Below are 12,028 nucleotides of genomic sequence, written 5' to 3'. Positions count from 1 at the left end.
CATGGGCTGCCACGGGTGAGTAATGATTAGGCAGATCTACAACAACTCTCAAAGTCCAGAACAACTGCACAGTCTGTTGAACATTCGGCGCGAGTACAATATTCGCGCGGTCGCTATTTCCAGAACACACTTGGCCAAAAGCCCAGCACCGTTGTTCAGGAGCAGGAGGTGAGTTCGCCGTTGTGTATCGATTGCACTGCACGCCTGGTATAACGTACAGCAAGCATCTACGATCCTTCTCCTGAGCAGAACGGTCTCAGGGAGTAGACTTGCTCGTATAGTAGTATGCTTTACGACGTTCTCGACCTTTTCGGCGGGTGGGTGTGATCATTGATGTGTCTGGAGGATCGTCCGGGTGTGCAAAGTCATTTTCAAGTTTTGCAGACGAGCTTCAAGGCAGCCGGCTAATATATTGCACCATCCGAGGGAATCAGCAATTTGCACGAGTCGCTACTTTATGGATGCGAGGTTTTGTGTCGGTCGAGTGGACTCAGAGAAGGCAAGATTGACTTTTGGTGCCTGGGCTATCACGCTTCCGCACCCAATCATGCCCCTGGCGCTTGCTCGGCACGCCATGCACAGACCTCAGGAGTATCTTTTTCGACTTCGTCCATCGCAACATGCGGTTCGTCACCTCCACCAAGGCCTTCCTCGCCCCTCTTTTTGACAGTGGCGCCGTAATTTCAATCTCGAGTCCATACCGTTTTGGACCGCAACGTGATGCTTAACGGTAAGCGGGCTACGGTAGCCATGTTTCCTAAGCCGGTAGGTTCGCAGAGGCACGACTCGAAGGATGGGGGAGATTTGGAGGCTACCTTTATCAAGGGCCGTTTCCCTCTCATCTGCTTGTTCTCCCCTTCTGCTATACACTCATTCTTACCTATCTCGTGTTCGTGTTTCTTTTGCCAGCCGGTCTCGGTCGTCGTCCACTTTCCTTAAGCAAACTGTGTTTGCGTCCTCTCATTTCGGCTCAAAGCTGTTATACACTCATTCTTATACGACCATATACCGGACCGTTTGTTTGATTATACCCATATCGTTATCGTTATCTAAATCGATATGCGTGCGTCATCTACTCTTACCAGCACTGCAGCTGCAGTTGCAGCTTTCTCAGGTCTGGCATCTGCATTGACCGCCAGCGCAAAGAACAACGTCGTCACATACTGGGGTCAAGGTCCCAACCAAGGAAGTCTTCAGGACGTCTGCAAGAACCCTAACGTCGACATTGTCAACATCGGATTCATCAACGTCTTCCCTGACCAAGGAGCAGGTGGCTGGCCTGGATCGAACTTTGGCAATGCTTGTGGTAGCGAGACCTACACTTACAAGGGCACGAAAACTCAGCTCTACTCCAACTGCCCTGACATTGGTACCGACATCGCCATCTGCCAGAAGGTCTATGGCAAGAAGGTTCTTCTGTCTATCGGTGGTGGATACCCTACCAACTACTTCATCAACAACGACACCAGTGCTGTGAACTTTGCCAACTTCTTGTGGGGTGCTTTCGGACCTGTCAAGGACGAGTGGACTTCGACTGGCGGTCCTCGTCCTTTTGGTGATGCTGTTGTTGATGGATTCGACTTTGACATCGAGAGCGAGCTCTCCACCGCTCCTACTGTCAACGGCAAGGCTCTCACCAACTACAAGACCAATGGCTACGTCAAGATGATTACCACTTTCAAGAACACTCTCTACCCCCAGGATTCCATGAAGCCTTACTATATATCTGGTGCACCTCAGTGCGTTGTTCCTGACCAACACTTCTCTGGTGTCGTCGAGAATGCTTGGTTCGATTTCCTCTTCATCCAGTACTACAACACCGCTGCCTGCTCTGCCCGCCAGGCCATTACCTCTGGCACCTTCAAGGGCTACAACGACTGGACTAGCGTCAAGTCTAAGAACGCTGATATCAAGCTCTTCGTTGGTCTTCCTGGAAGCACTGCTGCCTCGAGCAACGCTAGCTACTACCTTCAACCCTCTGAGGTCAAGACTCTCATCAGCAAGGTTTACAGCAACACCAGATTCGGTGGTATCATGGTCTGGGAGGCTACTTACGCCGCCAACAACGTCATCTGCAACAGAAACTACATCACCTGGATGAAGCAGATCCTCAATGCCCAGGCCGATGGTACTTCCCTTAACACCGCTACTAACCCTTGCCCTGCTGCACCCATCTCCAAGGATGGTACTTGCGGCGGCTACAACGGATACACCTGTGCTGGCTCAATGTTCGGCTCATGCTGCTCTCAGTACGGATACTGCGGTTCTTCGGCTGATTACTGCGGCACTGCCAACTGTGCACCCAAGTTCGGCAAGTGTGGTACTCAGGTCTCATCCAGCTCTTCCAAGAAGATTTCGTCTTCTTCCTCGAAGAAGATCACATCCAGCTCTACCAAGAAGGCTACCACTTCCACCAAGGCTGCCGCCGTTGCTGGAAAGTTCGCTGCCGGTGACAACAACTCAACTCTTCCCCTCGGCACTGCTCCCGCATCTTTCGTCGCTGCCCCTCTCGGAACTGGCATTGTCGCTCCTATCGGAACCGGCGGTCTTATTGGAACTGGCGCTACCGTCGTCGTGGCCGAGACCATCTACGGAACTGCCCCCGTGTCTGCTGCCAAGGTCACTCCTTCTGCCGGTTTCCCTCAGGTCGCACCTTACGGCAACCACACTTCTCCCAAGTTCGGCAACGTTGGCGCCAATCTCAACAACGGTGCCGGAGCCGCCGCTGTCTCGATCGTTGAGACTACTGTCTTCGTTACCCGCACCTACTACCAGACCGAGGTCCAGCAGTTTACTCGCACCAATGCTCAAGGTGCTGCCACCACTGAATATGTGACCAAGACTATCAACGAGTACACCACTGTTACTCCCGTCTCCACTACTGTTGCTGTACCCAACGCCGGAAACTCGAACGCCAACGCCGGCAACAACAACAACGCTGCCTCTTTGGAGATCGTCGAGTCTACTGTTTACGTTACTCGCACCTTCTACCAGACCCAGATCCAGCCTGTCACTCGCACAAACGCACAAGGCGCCGAGACCACCGAGTACGTGACCAAGACCGTCAGTGTGTACACCACCGTCACTCCCGTAGCCACTCAGATTGCCACTCCCAAGAAGTCCACCTCCAACTCTGGCAGCTCTTCCTCCGACAACACCGTCGCAGATCAATCCGGTAACACATCCAACGGCGACACTATGCCCGCCGTCGCCAACGATCCCCGCTACAGCGTTGTCACCCAGACTGTGTACAGCACCGCCTACGTGACTGCCACCATCCGCCAATCCGTCGTCACCTACACTACCTCCTACCCCGTTTCGACCATCATCAACTACGCACCCACAAACACCAACAGCATGTCCACCACCACCACAACCGTCAGAACCACAAAGACCTTCACCGAAACCATCCGCGTCGGCGCCTCAGCTGCACCCTTTGCCTTCAACAACGCCACCGCCAACATCTTTGCTCCCAGCGGCACTGTGCTCAACGCAGCTTACACAACCGTCACCATCGCTTCTTCCGACTCTGCTGTTGCTTCCTCATCATCAGCCGCAGTGTCTCAAGTTGTTGTCCTGCAGACTCAGACTGTCGTCGCCGTTGCCGATGAGACCGCTGCTGCTGCCGCTGCCGCCGTCGCTGGCACTGCATCAAACAGCCGTGTCTATGGCTCTGCTGCCGTTAACAGCAGCACTGGCGCTTATGAGCGCAGCGCGGCTATGCAGCAGATGGAGATGAAGGCTGTAGCCAAGGGTGCTGCTAGCAACGTGCACACGGATATCGGACTCTGCGTATTGGCATTGTTTATTGGTGCGTTCTTTGTCATGTGAGAGGTTGAGGTCCTGGGACTGGGTGGAAAAAAATTTCTTGTATATAGTGTGTGAAGGGGGATCCTGTCTGGTTATGGGATCTGTTTGTGATGACCTTTTTTCTTTGTTGATATCTCTTCTGGTTGTTTTATGTAGATGACTTTGTCTCTGAGCTTGAAGCTATCTGTTGGTTTATTTTTCTCATGATGGACGCAATTTATATCTCTTTTAGTATACTTTTTTTCTCTGCATTAAAAAAAGAAGATTCAAATTTTGACCTTTGACTTCCTCATCTCTTGTCGCATCTCTTGTCGCATCTTTTGAATTTCTGCTATCTTGTTGGGGGTTCCATTTTTTTCTCCTCGCTTTCCTCTTCTCGTTCCCGAGATGAAAAGTGGCATGTTTTCCGTGAAGTGCTGCTTTTCTGTCTGTGAACGTAAGGTTCGGTCGATGCACTTTGAAGATGCTTGGAAGTGAACATACCATTCATCTACAAACCACACCTTTGCATATCCAAACACCTGTTCGTTGTGTCTATTCCTCTCGTCTTCCCGCCTTCATCATGTAGTGACAGAGGTGTGTAGCTGTACAGAAGTAACAGAGCAAAGAGCTCCGCTGATGATTTCGACGACGAACAGAAAAAATCAGGGCTTCAGATGAGATATAAGATCCAATCACAAGATCAGGATCAAGGAAGCTTAGGATGAGTAGAGTGCCAAGGACCAAAGATGGAGAGAGTGATACACAAGGTAACGGGTAAAGATGTGGATGAGTGATGTTGGTTTGGTGTGAGAGGAGCGTCATGGGGAGTGTAGAATACTGTGTGGCATTTTTCAGCCTAACTCTCGGAAATGTTCAAAGCGGGGAGGTTAATGCGGTCGTTTGTGATAAGACGTGCTAGTGGAAGCTTCCATCTTGACAAGAGGTACTTATGTAAATGCTGTGTATGGTTGAAGGTCAGCTGTCAAGCTGTGGTCTAGACGAAGGATCGCAGGATGCCGCTGCCGTAAGCGAGGGCATCGCAAGACACCACGATTGGACAAGCACAACTGGCAAGTCATAACGTATAACCCAATCGTCAAACGTGACCGGCAAATGACATTTCGCAGTTATGTACAAAGCGAAACCCTCTGCCTTATCAACATCCTCTCTCCCTCATCTCTTCCTCATTCCACCTCTCTTACGAAGTACCAGTAACCTTGCCATTGATCAACAACGGAGACTTGTCGGAAAAGTTGGGCACATCGCCCATGACAGTAGACACGGTATCAGATTGCAATGCCTTGTCGCGAGCAGCCTCGGACTCCCATTCGAGCGATGCTTGGACGCAGTACTCGGCGTCTGAGGGGAACTCGACGACAGACCAGCTCTTGAGGCCGTAAGGCGACCAGTTCTTGTAGACGAGGGGCATGTGGGTGGATAGGTAGTAGTCCATCTTGAAGGCGGTGCCCTTGGGGTAGAGGACCTGTGGGGGGAGCGAGGTGTTAGCTTTTGTTTGCGTGGGAGGGAGAGGGGGGTAGGGAGAGGGTGTACTGTGGTGCTTGCTGCGGCCATTGTGGTGGTGTTTGAGGGTTGTGGGTTGGGTTGTTTGGGCGAATTGAGGTGCTTGGTATAAGAGAGTCGAGAGAGTGGAAGGAGCGAGCTCGTTGTTGTTTCGCAACCGACATGTTTGATGACGGCCCAAAGTGGGGGTGGTCCAAAACGTGAGGCGCTCATGACGCGGGGTAATCTAAGCTTACAAATGCCCCTCACTGCAGCTGAACTACTGCACACCCTGGCTGATCAACCTCACATCCTTCAGCTCTCTTCCATTCGTCCTTGTCACCTTGTAAAACTACTGAGCTTAGCGGTGTACACTTTCAAAGACTGGTGGAGGGGCGACACTGACCTGCTGTTGATGGACAACAGTCACAGCACCTTCCTCGGCTGTTTATCTCCGCCTCCAAAACTCCGATAAGGCCACCGGCACATGATATGGTCGCGCTTCTAGCTGTTTCTATCAAACCTCGGTACATCACGCAAGACTCCAGCAAGACTGGACTTGTATGGATCGTGCCACATGGTCGCGCTTCACCTGCCTCCTGGATGCTCCAGTGGATTCCACCCTAGAAGCTGCCAGACATTGGCAACATGTCCATGCCGAGCGACGCAGAGTAGACAAATTGATATCTACCATCAACCATGACTTAATCTTCGACGACGAGCTTGAAGATCGTCTCACGGAAGAGCAAGAAGCTCGTCTGGCAGAATTGTATCGCCATCTCGATGAGGTATACAAAGCCTACGAGAAAGGCGACCATACCAAATTTGTCAGCCCCAACCTTCCTCAACCGCACATCTTTGTGCATCCTCCCATACCAGTTTACCTGAATCTCGCTTTCAAGCTATGGCGACAAGAATGCTGGAACATGTCCGAAAAGCCTGATCTCATCAGACAATTGCCACATCCACCCTTCATGCCCTGCGCAAAACCCGGCTGCCACAACACTCGCACTCCATTGAAGATTTGTGTACACAATCTGAGCGCTCTCTACCACAATGCAGAGCTCAGCCGTACAGAATTGCTCAAAGAACGCAATTTCTGGCACCCAGATCGCTGGAGCAGAGTACCTCAGCCTTACCGTCAGGAAGTCGAGGAAATGGCAATTGTCATTTTTCAAGTACTCCAACCGCTGTGCGATCAAGTGAAAGCCTTTGGAGTGCTGGGCAATGGAGCCCGAGCAGATTGAAGCAGTGACGAAGAAGCGGTTGTCAGATGTTGAGGCAGGTCTTACTCAGAGTCGAGTGGTCAGAGTATGGAAAGAGAAGGTCAATTGTTGGGGGATCGTCCATACGGCCTGCTCAAGAAGAGATCGCGACCCGAATTGTGACCCAGAAGGCCTTTCACGTCTCGAATCTTCCCTCTATGCTCATCACTTCCCTTTCGTTTGTATCTGATCCGTTCGACTTCGTGATGTTCACACGGCGCCATCCAGATACTCGATAGCCAGTCTCCGCAGCCAACTCCTTATACCCCTGATATCGTAGTAAAGGCAATAGAAAACAAGCAACCAGCCTGCATTGTTCGGATTGCGGTAAAAGTGGATGCAGACGGCGAAGAACATCATGCTAATGATATCCATGCTTCTTGTTTGATTTTGGAAGGTAAGAGGAAGGATTGATCTGGATGTTTGGGGCTGTGGAAGACCAAAACGGACTATGTGAGGTTAGCGAGACGAGCAGGGGTTACAGTGAGAGGTGAGAGGTGACTTGCCTTTTTGGAATCGGGAAGGTGGTGAAGAAGATGGAGTTGTGGTCTTTGATGTTATGGTCCCATGGTCCCGATGTATGGAACCGAAAGAGTAGTGGGTTAATAGGGCGATGGTTGGGAGGTAGACACTGGGGAAGCGACTCTTTGGCTTTATGACTTATATGGATGAAGTAGCGGGCAGTAGTATGAGTTGACGCATCAATTTGCTGATTTGTACAACACGAGAAACTTTGCTTCAAAGAATGTGAAAGCTGCCTTGGACTAGTCTTATGAATGGGTGTTGTCGCCTTTCGCGTGCAGAGCGAAGTGAAATTGGTCATACAAGGTGTCGCTAGTCTTCAGCCTCAGCATCTTCATTCTCACAAAAGTTCGAGACATCGTGCACTGGATCAAGTTGTTGAACAAGAATCGCCTGTGGTCCGAATGTGCTGGAATGGTGTTGGACGACCGCTGGCTCAGAGGTTGTCTCGAGATACTGCAGCGTGAAACAGGGGTTGACTGAGAGTATGTCTTTGGTATGTGGATGTCTCAGACCGCGACAGGTGTCTCTATCGCATCATCGCATGAGATTTCAGAAGTGTCCATATTTGACCATTGGGTGGGTGGAATCACAGTAACGAATTGCCAACCGCAACCGACTGACGACAATATGATGATATTGTCTTTTTGTTCAGCGTGGCGGTCGGTCAACCTCGAGCTGAGCTGAGACCGAATGATGTTATGTAGGATTGATCGCCGGAGTTAAGTGGGTTGGTGTTCGGAAACAGTGGACAAAGAAATCCTCAGACAATAATTCTTCGTGAGAGTGGAGCCGAGCAAGACCAGTTCGGAAGAATTGGACCTGGGTTCGATCAACGCTGTCATATACCGTTCAAAAAGAAAATCGTCCCTATACGGTGCAAAGTAATACAGCAGATCCCAACGATCGTCGGAGACATGGCTCACCAAGGTTCAGATATAGGGTGATGGAGCGCAATGACCGTATGTAGTAAGCCCCGCTGACGAGAGTGGAGTTTTGCGGAAATCCGATAAGGTTGTGGTTGACAGGTACAGCAAAAACAATCGGCCCGATGAGATATCAGGAGTGTACAACCACAACCTCCTGCGCTTCCCATACTTGGAATTGTGCTTTGCGGAGCAACGCAAGAAACTGTTCGAATATCCCGCGCGCGTCTACTTGTCTGAGATTGTTATCTGATGCATCAAGAACCGTTCATGGTCAGTGACATGTCGTTGTCGCGATGCCGGTCTCACGCGTGGCACTGCCAATTGAATCGATACGAACCCATGTGCCCGTTGAGGTACATTCAGGTTGACTGATTGGAAAGATGACCCCGCTCCCTAGACCTAGTGCAAATGTGTGTTGAACATATACGCACAGATTGATTTGAGAAGGTCCACTCCCGAGAGGCGGCAAAGAAATGCGCTCGATATTGGTGGCTTTCACGAAGACAACCCCACATTGTACGGCCATGGTGGAGACAGCAGTTGGGAGCAGGAATGGGTGTGCCTCGAAGTAGGTGTCTGTCCCAAAGTGATACATGGCAAACAAGATCGGGTAAGGTGTTCTTGAACGGTTCGGCCGGTTGTCCTTGCCATACTTTGTATCTCACATGTCGAGACTGCAGATCTTCTACCCCATGTAGAGCTGGGCCTTTGAAGCAGGCCTATTCAATCAGTGAATACGGCGAAGATAGACTACCAGAGCAAGCAAAGCCACTCGGCTACTCCACACTGAAGCCGTTGTTTAACAACGTCCCGGGAGTAGTCTAATAGACACGTTAAAAATGTGAGACCAATAATTGCTTGCATTTTTCGTGATGAAAGAGTCAATTTTGCAAAGGCTGGAACCGTAAGAGATGAGGCTGAGTAGACGACAGGCAGCGATTGATGTGGCGACCGCGCGGAGGGATGGGAACGAGAATGGGGCGTTCTTGCTCGGTCTGGTAGGCCGCTCTGCAAAAAACGTTGCAGAAGTGACAAAAGCCGGTGATATCATCACAAAACCATGGAATTCGTCAAACATCACACTCGATGGTATTGAACAGGAGAGGCGTCCTTGTTGCTGAGCAGGTCGTTTCGAGATGCGCGTTGTGTATACCAATGGCCAGAACATTCGGAGCAGTCGTGGGGGTCATGTCTAGCCTTTAACAGTTGATCGTCAGAAAGAGACATGTCTCTTATCGCGCGGGCAGGAGTTGCTGTGCGCATTTGCGTTCCCTCGGTGCGGGAAAGTGCCGTGTAGCTAGAGCGGCGGATTGACAAGAAGACCCTGATATTGGATAACGATGTGTAGCGAACTCATGACGACTGTGGATATATCCCGAGCTGGACAAAAGTGGCATGCGTGTGGTGGAAAGGGAAAACAGTTGGAGGCTGGACGTTGGCGCAGATTGGGAATTCGAGGCTTCAGCGGCGCATCTGCGGACGTGTTCTTCATGAACCCTGATGATTCCCAACACCATCTCAGCTGCTACACGCTGCTTTCTGCATCACACATCCTCAAGAGAGAACATGATGTAGTTCAAGCGTGCGATTGTCCAAATGTTCCTTGTACAGATCTCCGGGCTACGGTCGAATTGATATCCGGCATGCGTACATCAAAGGCAGTCGAGCTCACGTGTCTGTATGGAACGGTAGAGAAGCACGGATCAGGCACACCGGCCGGAGCACAGGCTACTCACCACGAGGTGATCTGCGAACTCCGCCAGAGCGAGCTGGTAGAACAACGTCGTCCATCGAGGGTGCATCTTTGTGCGTGCGCGTCGCAATCATCCCTTGCGTCCTTTGCTATCGACAACCTCCCGGCTTTCCGCGCGGGCTTGCGGTACGGCGCGTCGTATGCACATGCGTTATACAAGCAATCAAAGATAAAAAGCTGAACACGAGCAACACTTCACCTGAGCCCAACTTCCAAATCTCCCATATCGAGCCACGACTTCGAGATTTTCCCACTGCGCTACGACTCCAAGATGAAAAGGATCACAGTAAGTTTCGTGGGCAACAAATCCACTTCTCGACTCTTATGCACTATGAATATGTCAAACTTTGTCTGGGAAGGCTTTCGCGTGCGCCGTTGCAGCAACGCTCCGTGAGCGCCATCGACCGTTAAGCATATCGATAATTGCCGACTCAGCTATTGTACGTTTTGTTTTGGAGAGACATCCCCTTTCCCAGCTCAACGATCTTTTCATCTACAGGGTTTGCTTCCTCCATGATGCTTGAACATCTCTATAAGTACAGTCGCCAATCCGTGTCTCAATGCTCTTTCCAGACCGCAACGATCTCGCCTACTAATCACAGCTTCACTTTGTTCGCTCATCCGCTTGCGGATTCTAATACCCTTTGTTCATAATCTTTTCATAATGAGGTCCTTCGATTTCAGCGCTTCGGCGCTCAGCATCCTTGCCCTGGCATCATCTGCTTCCGCATTCTGGCGTATGCCCTGCCCTGGACGTGTCGCTACCGAGCGTCTTGACCCCATTGTCAGCCCTGGCGGTGTTTCTGGTCACGTTCACACCATCGCTGGTTCAAACGTGAGTTATCAGTCGAGTATTCACTCAACAAAAAACCAGATCTAATACTCTTGTGTAGGGATTCAAGGCTGAGATGACATATGCCGATGCTCGTGGCGGTGCATGCTCTTCATGCCCCATCAAGCAGGACATGTCCAACTACTGGACCCCTTCTCTCTACTACCAATCCGAGAACGGCACATTCATCAATGTCCCTCAAGCCGGCGACGGCCAGGGTATTTTCGGTGGTATGACTGTTTACTACTTGCAGAGAGGTGGTCCCAACAACGACAACCTGACCGCCTTCCCCGAGGGTTTCCGCATGCTCGCTGGTAACCCTTTCAAGCGTGCAGGTGGCAGTGACTTTGCTAGTCAGGCCGTCAGCTTCGTCTGCCTCGACTATAGTGGTACCTCTTCGTACACCAGTGGTCTTCCTAACAAGGTCTGCCCTGATGGCCTGCGTGCCCAAGTCTTTTTCCCCTCGTGCTGGGATGGTGTCAACCTTGACTCTGCCGACCACAAGTCGCACATGGCCTACCCTACCAAATATTCCTACGACAACGGCCCTTGCCCTGCAACCCACCCTGTTCACATGATTTCTATCTTCTACGAAGTCATCTTTTCCACTGCTGGCTTCGATTGGTGGAACGGTACTACCCAGCCTTTCGTTTTCGCTCAAGGTGATCCTACTGGCTACGGGTTCCACGGTGACTTCCTCAACGGCTGGGATGTTCCCACTCTCCAGAAGGCCACCGATACCTGTAACAACGACTCTGGTCTCATCACCGATTGCCCTGTCTTCGACTTCTTCACCAGCGCTCAGTCCTCAGCCTGTGTCCTTGCACCTACCATCAACGAAGCCGTTACCGGAGAGCTCGAGAAGCTACCTGGCTGTAACCCTGTCACCTACGGTCCTGGCAATGCCCCTTACTCCGAGGCTGGCTGCACAGATACTGCTACTCTTGGTTACAACCCCGTCTACTACCAGAACGTCACTGGCTGGGACTACGTCGGCTGTGCTCCTGACTCTGTCAGCAGCCGCACTTTGGGCAACTCGAGCTACATGTCCTCTGACATGACTGTTGAGAGCTGCTTGTCTTACTGCAAGAACCGCGGTCTTAACTACGCTGGTCTTGAGTACGCCACTCAGTGCTATTGCGGTAGCTCTCTTCCCGACGCCCTCGCTCCCACTAAGGGCGTCCTCGGAAACTGCTTCTCCCCTTGTGCTGGTAACTCTTCGCAGTACTGCGGTGGAGCCAACCGTTTGAGCATCTACTACACTTCTGCCAACTTGGCCGAATCGACCATCTCTTGCCCCTCCGGCAACGGTCAGAACTTCACCACCCCCAACAACGCCACTTTCAACATCAACTGCGCTGCCGACTCCAACGGCAAGGACCTCAGCATGGTTTACGTCAGCAACGGTATCCAACAGTGTGTCAAGACTTGCAGT

At 51.3% G+C, this 12,028-nt stretch overlaps 4 protein-coding genes across 4 annotated transcripts; 3 read left to right on the top strand and 1 right to left on the bottom strand.

The window, feature by feature from the left end:
• Nucleotides 1–1,059: 1,059 nt before the first annotated feature.
• On the top strand, nucleotides 1,060–2,088 carry M436DRAFT_48396 (glycoside hydrolase; the record flags this gene model as incomplete). The annotated part of the gene is made up of 1 exon (XM_013571121.1): nucleotides 1,060–2,088. A coding segment is annotated over one exon (1,029 nt), but the record flags the coding sequence as incomplete, so codon positions are not given.
• Nucleotides 2,089–4,990: 2,902 nt separating this feature from the next.
• Nucleotides 4,991–5,364, bottom strand: M436DRAFT_82719 (uncharacterized protein; the record flags this gene model as incomplete). The annotated part of the gene is made up of 2 exons (XM_013571419.1): nucleotides 4,991–5,275; nucleotides 5,344–5,364. The coding sequence occupies 2 exons, from the start codon at nucleotides 5,362–5,364 to the stop codon at nucleotides 4,991–4,993; spliced, it is 306 nt and encodes a 101-aa protein (XP_013426873.1).
• Nucleotides 5,365–5,475: 111 nt separating this feature from the next.
• Nucleotides 5,476–6,539, top strand: M436DRAFT_64610 (uncharacterized protein; the record flags this gene model as incomplete). Its single annotated transcript, XM_013571283.1, has 2 exons — nucleotides 5,476–5,513; nucleotides 5,834–6,539. 2 exons carry the CDS (start codon nucleotides 5,476–5,478, stop codon nucleotides 6,537–6,539), a joined length of 744 nt encoding a protein of 247 aa, XP_013426737.1.
• A 3,961-nt stretch (nucleotides 6,540–10,500) lies between these two features.
• M436DRAFT_23718 (WSC-domain-containing protein) lies at nucleotides 10,501–11,851 on the top strand (the record flags this gene model as incomplete). Its single annotated transcript, XM_013571039.1, has 2 exons — nucleotides 10,501–10,596; nucleotides 10,655–11,851. Coding segments are annotated over 2 exons (1,293 nt in total), but the record flags the coding sequence as incomplete, so codon positions are not given.
• Nucleotides 11,852–12,028: the final 177 nt, after the last annotated feature.

Source organism: Aureobasidium namibiae, assembly GCF_000721765.1.
Source record: "Aureobasidium namibiae CBS 147.97 unplaced genomic scaffold scaffold_10, whole genome shotgun sequence".
In the NCBI taxonomy this organism is placed as follows: domain Eukaryota; kingdom Fungi; phylum Ascomycota; class Dothideomycetes; order Dothideales; family Saccotheciaceae; genus Aureobasidium; species Aureobasidium namibiae.
Note: the sequence above shows the minus strand (reverse complement) of the source record. Positions and strands in the feature narration are given on the sequence as shown.